The 9,214-nt window shown below is 42.0% G+C and overlaps 1 protein-coding gene across 1 annotated transcript; it reads right to left on the minus strand.

Moving 5' to 3' along the window:
* Positions 1-7,971: 7,971 nt before the first annotated feature.
* On the minus strand, positions 7,972-9,010 carry LOC119166829 (mediator of RNA polymerase II transcription subunit 7-like). Its single transcript, XM_037418197.2, has one exon. The coding sequence runs from the start codon at positions 8,863-8,865 to the stop codon at positions 8,212-8,214; it is 654 nt and encodes a 217-aa protein (XP_037274094.1). The 5' UTR covers positions 8,866-9,010; the 3' UTR covers positions 7,972-8,211.
* Between the last annotated feature and the right edge of the window lie 204 nt (positions 9,011-9,214).

Here is a 9,214-nt window from a genome sequence, read left to right on the forward strand (position 1 = left end):
TTTCTTGCCCATTTTTTTGAATTATGCTATGTAAACGTGAGCCGACTAGGTCTCCATGTCTTGACAAGGTAAGTGCGAAGGAATTAAGCATTGCAGCTGTGAAGGGTGGGCAGATAGTGAACTTTAAAAAGGGATGTTATTTGAGTAGTGAGGTATTCATTTTCAAAGCAGCACTAAAAGGTTGATGTAACCATTCTCTTAAAGCACGAGAATTTCCACATTTTATTTGAAACAGATGTTCACTAGTGTTCAACAAACCTTACAATTATTAGCTGAATAGAAAACTGAGGTGAGCTCGCATGCAGCAGCAGCCAGTGTTTTAGAATTAGTTTTAGAATCCAGACCACAGTTTAAAAATACTGTGGTGTGTTTTTAAGTTTTTGAAATAGTAATATGGATGGATTGTTGTGGCTGTACCTTTTAGATCAATCGGGTAGTGGCTAAGGCCACCTAGCTGTAATACTTAGTGAACCAAAAACTACGATTTTCTTTTTTTCTTTACATAGTAAATAACTGGTACTTTGCAGTGAAGGGTTTTTCACTTGTACCTTGATTGTAGCCACATGTCAGTCTCTGTTTCTTTCACCTTCTTCTTATTCGATAGGCCTTCTAGGTTTGGCCCCCTGCTCTTCTTCAAGTATTTACCCATCAATTTTCTGGTTCGCTTCCTCCATTTTGATCATGATGATGATGGACCTTTGGATTTGCTGGCACTCGCCCACAAAGGGGGATCGGCCAAGAATTGGGCGGCAAGATCATCAAGTGTGTTCAGTCAGGCATTCAGGTAGTCTCATAGCCGTAAATAATAACAATAGGCTAAACAGGGTAATCTCTTTGTTGCCCTTATGTACTTGCACACAGCAGAGAAAACCTCCCTGTGGCTATAACCTAATGTAAACCCTCCGAAGGATAAAATTAGTTCCACGTTTATTTTTAAACCTAGCTTCTCAATTGGCTCGACCAGGTATCGTTTCCTTTGATAAGCATAATGTTTACAGGATAAAAAGAAATCTATTGATTCCGATTCCTTGCAAAAGAGACACAACGGAGATGCTGTTAGTCCAGCTTTATGTAAGTAGTAATTCAGATGCGGAATTCTGCATCGTAATCTGGTGATTGTAGTTTCTAACTGCCGAGATACACACCACTGTTTGTTCCAGCAATATCTTAGATGTATGAAGTCTCTGACTTTATCCAATGATAATTTTTCTATTTCTTTGTGCAAACAAGCCTTTCTATATCTGAGTGCTGTTACGTAGGCAAAAATAGGTAAGATTGGTCCGCTTAAAGATGCTTTGGCTAATGAGTCTGCCATCTCATTTGGATAAATCCCGTGGTGGCCGGGTATTTATAGCAAGTGAAATTTTTTCAGGTTCTCTGGTAATAAACTGCTAATCATACTCAATAATGTCAAATTTTTTGCTGTATATAGTGCAGTGCATACTGAGAGAGAATCGGTAAGTATGACCGCTTCTGATTCGCTTGCAGGAAGTTTACTAAGCGCTAGAATTATAGCAAATAATTCAGCGATGAATATAGGCATGTAATCTGGTAATCAAATTGAGAAAGACCAGTCGAGAAAAGTACAGAAGATGCCTATTCCAGCCTTTTCGTTCAATACGGATGCATCCGTCGCAATAATGTTGTTTATGGACAGATGAGTCAAGTAATCTTTTAACCGAATATTTAAATAATGAAGGGGTAGTTGTTTTGCAATAGAGGGGAAAATATCAAATTTAATTTCAAGTTTTGAATTAGGTGTCTTCGTTATGCAATTCTGATAAATATTTACATTGAGAGGCTCTAGCAATGCTTGGACGAACCTAATCTGAGGGGAGTGTAGTCTAGACCATTGTGTTCCAAAGAATGCGGTTGGTTCTTGAATAAAAATGTATGAAGCTTGTCGCAGAGGCGAATTGTATATTTTTAAGAAAGTTTGAACTGTAAGTATTCTAAACCGAGTTAACAAAGATGGAAGGCGCGCTTCCACATACAAAACATTATTTGCCACAAATTTTGGGAGTCCAAGACACAAGCGCAAAGCTTCTCTTTCTAATAATATTAATTGTCTCATCTTGTAAGCCACGCTGCCTGAAAATAATACACACCCGAATTCCATAATAGGCCTTACATACATCTTGTAAATCATTATCAATGAACTCCTACGCAATCCTCTTTTCCTGTTTCCCAATTTGCGTAACCACCCCAAGGCACGTGACGCTTTACAGCCAACATCGTCTATATGGCTTTTCCAATTTAGCGTCCTATTATATACGATGCCTAGGTATTTCAGGAAATCGACCTGAGGAATGAGCTCGGTACGATACATCAGGGAAATGTTGACACGATCCTTAAAAGAGAATGGCAGAAGTGCGCTTTTTCTGACGTTCAATGACATATGGATATTGTCAAGCCATCCTTCTAGCATGTTCATGTAATTCTGTAATGCCTGATACAATAAGTGCAGATCACTGTTTGTTGCGAAGAAAGCAATATCATCTGCATATACGTAAATTTGGATATTCTGATGAGTTGGAATGGAACTTAGTAATATGTTGAATAACACCGGTGATAATACTGAGCCCTGAGGTACACCTCGTGTCTGCTTATATTTTCTAGAAGAGCATCCATCCAAGAAGCAATAAAATTCTCTGTCTTTCACAAACTCTGTAATCCATGCTGTTATATATTTTGGAAAGCAATAGTCTTGCATCTGCTGGATTAGGATAGGATATTCCACTTTGTCGTACCCTTTAGCTAAGTCTAGAGTGACTAGTGCACAGTATTCGCGACCATCCCGAGCCAGCTGTATGCGACTTTCCAAATCCACATGTGCACACCAAATGGAGTATCCCGATCTAAAGCCAATTTGTCTGGGGTTTAGTATTGTATATTCATTGATGTAGTTTATTATTCGGGCATTTAAGACTCTCTCTACAAGCTTGACCAGGTTAGATGTCAATGAAATAGGCCTTCTGTTATCCAGAGTAAACTCCATTCGCTGTTTCTTAAGTATCGGAATTATTTTGGAAAGCTTCCAATCAGCCGGAATCCAAGAATTTTTCAGTGAATAATTAACTATATTACGGATTTCATGTGGCGGTATTTCGTATAACACTTTAATCATTGTAGAGGTCACCCCATCAGGTCCAGGAGCAGCGGGCGGTAAGCTCTTCATCACATCCGCCGAATCAGCTAAAGATACCTCCTGGAAATCACAATCCACCCTTAATTTCACCATGGACTTTGGCATAATTGTTGTAAACCTGGTTTGCGAGCCTTTAGCAATATTTTCCAAGAATTCAGAGAGTTCGCGAAGAGACATAATGGTGGAATGACCGCTTTCTGTCTGTGTAATCATTTTTCTCGCACGTAAAAACCTGAAAAGCATTTTCTTATTTTTAGACTTACACAGATAATTAAATTTATTCATATCATAGTCTTCTTTTGCTTTGCGCACTAGACGCTTAAAATCGGCGGCCATGAATTTATAATCACTCCAATTTTTGGGGCATTGGTTAATTAACAGCTTTTTCCAAGCTGCTTATTCGCTTTCTATACCCCCTGACACATTCTTGATTCCACCACGGGCTAAAAGATCCCGCTGTGTTAGAGTTCACAGTAAACGTTGAATTTTTTAGTGATCGTTTCAACACCGCACATAGACTCATAGCCCTAAGGTCTTCCTGCATTTCTTCGTGAGAAGTTAACGTAGATTTTAAGTCTTTTTGTAATTTAGCATAATATACGAATGAGCCAACTTTCCCTGCCAAACTAAACCTCGGGAACTTAATTTCAAACGTAATGGGAAGGTGGTCGCTGTTTGGAGCCCAATCTAATATATTCCACGAGAATATGCTTAAAGTGGAGCTGGAAAATGTTAAATCAATAGTCGATTTAGAGTTACCTCTTACAAATGTAGCAACGTGTGAGTTTAAGCAGGAAAAGTTATTATCAAGCGTCCATTCCCACAAACGTCTTCCGCATACATCAGATTTGAAGCCCCAAGACACATGGTGTGAATTGAAATCACCACACAGTACTATTTCTTTTCTGCATGAAGCTACCATAATATCGAGGCATCTCGTGTCTTGAACTCCTGCAGGAAAGTATACATTTGCAAAAGAAAAAGGCGAGCAGTCTGGTAGTGTTATGTCTAACACCAGAATTTCGTAATTCGTATCCATACACTGATAGGATATCTTGGCTCTGTGACTAAATTTAGTTGATATTAAGAAAGCCAAACCGCCACCTCTACTCGGCCGATCCAGCCGTATTAATCGATAATTTTTCATGTAAAATTTTTTACTGTTACCAAGCGAGGTTTCCTGAATGGCAATTATGTCGGGAGAAATTTGCAAAGAAATATATTGTAAATCTGTAGTTGCCGACCAAATAGACCGGCAGTTCCACTGCAGAATTTTTATTGAACTTATTTTGATGCTATACCGGCAGAAGAAACTGCCTGATCCAGAATATCTTTTTTCAAGAAATAATTTTTTGAAAGGTTCTCAAAGAAGTCTTTCTTTGACAAATATTTCTTGTATTTTGGGTTCTGAGAAGACTTTTTAGAAGGGGGAGATCTGTTACGTTTCAAAGTTCTTAGAGATTCTGTGTCCATATCTGTAAAGTCTCCTGAATCATCTGTCACAAGTTCTGACTCAGCCTGAACTCTATTTTTTGAAGATCCTGCTTTCGGAGAGATAGATCTATGATTGACTGTCTGATTTTCCTCCTCTGTACCCCTTGAAATCAACAGAGCGTGTGAATCCCGATTTTGCACAGAAACTGTACCAATGATTTGTGTCAACTGTTGAGTTAACATATCAGCCAAGGCTTCAAAAAGAGTAGCTGCCAGACGCTGCATTGCTTTTTCAGTGGACTTTTCAATAGCCTCAGTTATCGACTTTGCAAGCGATGCATCCATTGCCGCTGTGTGCCGGGATGTTATGCCTGCGTAACCGTTCGATCTTTCATGCATTTCTGCTACCGCCTCCCTCCTAGAGCAACGCCTGCGTTCTATGATTTCTAGAACACCCATTTCTCTTTCTTTTGCACCACATTCAGCAGAGTCTGCAGGGTGCGCTCCGTTACACAAGCAGCACTTCTGGTCATCGGATTTGCAATCGCAGCTGTCGTGACTCTCTCCGCACAGACGACATCTAGCCTGTGATCTGCATCCTTTCATGCTGTGGCCGAATCGCCAACATTTTGAGTACTGCAAAGGTTTCGGGGAAAGTGGTTCTACTTTGTCAATTAGTGGCCATGCCTTAATTTCTGTTGGCCTAACTCTTCCTGCAAAAGTTACTATAACTGATTCAGTAGGCGATTTTGTTTTATCAGTCGTTCGGGTGCATCGATAGACTGAAACTGCTCCAGCTACAGCAAATAAGTCAAGAATTTCTTGAGGTGTCAGACTCGTATCCACCCCGGGGACTATGCCCTTTGTACATGCAAGATGAGCTGGAATAAACGGGCTCACCGGCTGTGCAGCAAATTCAGAGCAATTCAGAAGCTCTCGGACGCAATCCTGGTCTGCAGAGCAGCACAGGATACCCCCTCGGCCGAACTGGCGGACCTCCGTAATTTTCTAGAAAAGCGACGAGGCTTTCTGAAGCTCCACTTGTATCACCTTCGGATTCTTCATTGGAATGAAACCCCCATTTGTAGGAACCAGAGCCACAGGGACGTAGCTATCTCCACTGCGTAGCAAGGTATCGAGCGGCCAATCCTTGACCGGTAGTGAGGCCAGCGAAGGGGAGTGCCCTTGGCCGGGTGATGAGAAAGACATCAGAATATTCTGACTTGCCTGACCTCCAAAGGGCTGCAACAACGTTTCAGTTGAGAGAAACTAACAAGAAATATGAGGAATGAAAAGCAAACCAAATCTTAGCTACAAGGATCCTGCCGCTCGACGTTGAGCCAATCTTCGATCCAGACGCGGACGTCCCTACTACTGCAGGAATCACCATTTTGTATCGACATTCCTCATGTACAAGTAGTTGAAAACCTTCCTAGCCTAACACTCCTCCCCCATTTCTCTCAATCGCTTCTCAAATTTTATTTTGCTGCTAGTTTCCCTGCCCTTGAATGATGTCGATCCCATATCACCTTGTACTCCCTGATTTGGAGTATTCCTGTGAGCTCCTAAAGCAAGCCTACCTATTCCGCGTTGCTTAATTTTTAATCTTGCTTGAACTTCTGATCTCATGCACAAGACCGCATTGCCGAACGTCAGGCCAGGAACCATGACGCCTTTCCAAATTCCTCTCACAAAATCATACCTATTGTAATTTCATAGTGCCCTGTTCCATTCCTGTTACCTTTAGTGGTTACGTATATTTGGTGTTCCCTTAGGTACTCGGTCCCATTTCTTTTCCATAGGCCCCAATATTTGTATTAATTGGATGTAATTTTCACTCATGCCTTGATTTTTGCCACCAATCAGATAACCTCCTCCTATTTATTTCTACCGGCTTAATTTCTATTTTGCCCTCCCTGTCCCTAAACACTAGTGTTTTGAAGAACTCTGCACAATCATCCTGGACTATAGGGGGAAGCCCTTTACAGAACATTATCAAGTGTTTGGCAATTTCCTCCTCCTCTCCACACGCACTGTATACTGTGGCTACCCCTTCGTACTTGGCCCGATATGTCTTGGTTCGCAATACTCCCGTCCTGGCCTCAAACAGTAGAGAACTACCCCGAGTATTATGATAGATCCTTTCCTTGGCAATTTCCTGCTTGAAAGTTCGTTAGATCTCTAATGCGGACTTCTTAATCATGCCAGTTCTCCACATATCGGTCTCGGCTTCCTTCACCTTCTTCTTAACCGATAATTTTTTTGATTTGGCCCCCTGCTGCTTTCTAAGTATTTACCAGTCAATTTTATGTTTTGTTTCCTCCATTTTGTATCGACATTCTTCATCTACAAGTATCTGAAAACCTTCCTAGCCTAACGGTCCTCCCCCATTTCTCTCAATCGCTTCTCAAATTTTATCTTGCTGCTAGCTTCCCTGCCCTCAAATGATGTCCATCCCATATCACCTTGTACTCCCTGATTTGGTGTATTCCCGTGAGCTTCTAAAGCAAGCCTACCTACCTATTCCACGTTGCTTAATTTCTAATCTTGCTTGAACTTCTGATCTCATGCACAAGACAGCATTGCCGAACGTCAGCCCTTGAACGATGACCCCTTTTCATATTCCTCTCACAACGTAATACCTATTGTAATTCCACAGTGCCCTATTTTTCATCACCGCTGCATTTCTGTTACCTTTAGTCGTTACGTATAGAGGCTTCCTGACAATTTGCTATGGCTCTATCCATGCCTGCTGTTTTTCCTCTATAATCTGCATCGCCAGCCTGTAGACCGCTGATGTCACTGTTACAGGAAGGTAGTTGTCAGCTTTGTCCCCCTTTACAGATCAGTCATATTGGTAGGATCATACACATAATAAACTTGGTAAAATCATACGCATTATAAACTCTAGCTTCAATTTTTATTTGGCTCCTTCCGTCCAGTGGCAATGCAGATATCTATCATATGGAATTTACTTTGTACTGTGCACAGAATGTCAGTAGTTCACTGCAAAACAGTTCATGTGTTTTGCCAACAAATGTCTTGCCTTTACTCGCATTGTAGCGTCATTTCAGTCATAATAATATTTGGGATTTTACGTCCCAAGACCACACTAAGATTATAAGAGAAGCCATAGTGGAGGGCTCCAAAAATTTCGACCATCTGGAGTTTTTAACATGCGCTGACTTCGCGCAGTACACAGGCCTCTACCATTCTGCCTCCATCAAAATGCTACCGCCACAGCTGAGATCCCAGCAGTTTCAACTCCTACTCATATTTTTTGTTCAGGCCGTATAGCCTATAAATAGAAACTAAAACAGAAAAAATAAATGTAATCCTAGACGGCCAAGTACTATCAGCACAACTTTGTCAAGAGCAGCATCAAGCAATTACAGATGTATATTTATTAAATCCCCTGCTTTCTGATGCCCACAATGAACATGGACAATTTCTATACACGTTATCCAGCTTGCAATAAACTGCACGCACATGCAATTACTCTTGCGTGTTATGTCCACTGCAGCATGCATAAGATACTGTAGTGCCATATAGTGCTCAACCTGAAGCTTTGAAAAAATCGGGCATTTTGTCTCGTGCGTTGTGTGTCCACACAGCAAGTACAATCTCAGTCATAGAGCATCCACTATTCCACACATAATACGGTCTTGGCTGAGACAGTGTCCTTGCACAGGTGACTGTCCTTGGGTGGTTCCAACTGAATTTGTGATCTGAACTGGCAGCTGCCACGTGGTGCTGGGCTCAGGTTCAGGGAGGACCGTCACAGTGTTCTGTAGGATTTCACGCACCTTGTCCAAGTGCTTGTGGAATCTGTGCGCTGTGTCTAGCCGCTGCCGCCTCTGCATGTCGAGCAAAACTCGCAGCGTCTCCCTCGCTTGGTGGGGCCTGTACTCGTTGATCAGGTGGTGCATGTGGATGAAAAGCAAGCTCATGTCCTCTTTCTTCTCGAGCCGCTTGGAGGTGTCGGGACAGCGGATCAAGATGTCCACCATGTCAAGGAAATTGACCAGCAGGGAGTGATTCAGCTTCTTCAGCTCCTTCTTGTGCTCGTAGTTTTGCGGGTACAGTCGCCGTATCCCTTGGCTTTCCAAAGGTCGGATGACCGGCTCATCCCCATGGAATGGAGCACCGAACATGGAATAGCCTTCATGCAGTGGTCGAGGTGGCGACGGAGCTCGTCCACGCTGCACATTTTCATCTGTGTAGAGGCTAACATACTGCATTGGCGGCAAAGGCAGTGAACTGACTTGTGTTGCCTCCCCCATGGTTATTTCATGGGGCCTTTCCTTACTTTGCACGTCTTCAAAAACGGGTAGCGAACGACACAACGCGTCGCCAACAGGCGTAGACCAGCGACATAGCCTCCCAGATTTCCCTTGCCTGCCGGATTATCGGCGGTCACTTGGAAAGCGGCCGTCATCGGAACTATGGTGGTGGCGCTACCTAAGTAGGGCTTTTTTTAAATAAGTTTTTATGGTTTTAGAACTTATATGCAACAAAAATAACGTAATTTTTTTAAAATACGTATAGATAATTATAATCAACTCAACGCAAGTGACGTTGTCATTCAACAAGCAACTTTTTTAATACAAGGCAATACAAGACCCTTACCCT

This window comes from Rhipicephalus microplus, chromosome 6 (genome assembly GCF_043290135.1).
Source record: "Rhipicephalus microplus isolate Deutch F79 chromosome 6, USDA_Rmic, whole genome shotgun sequence".
Taxonomy (NCBI): domain Eukaryota; kingdom Metazoa; phylum Arthropoda; class Arachnida; order Ixodida; family Ixodidae; genus Rhipicephalus; species Rhipicephalus microplus.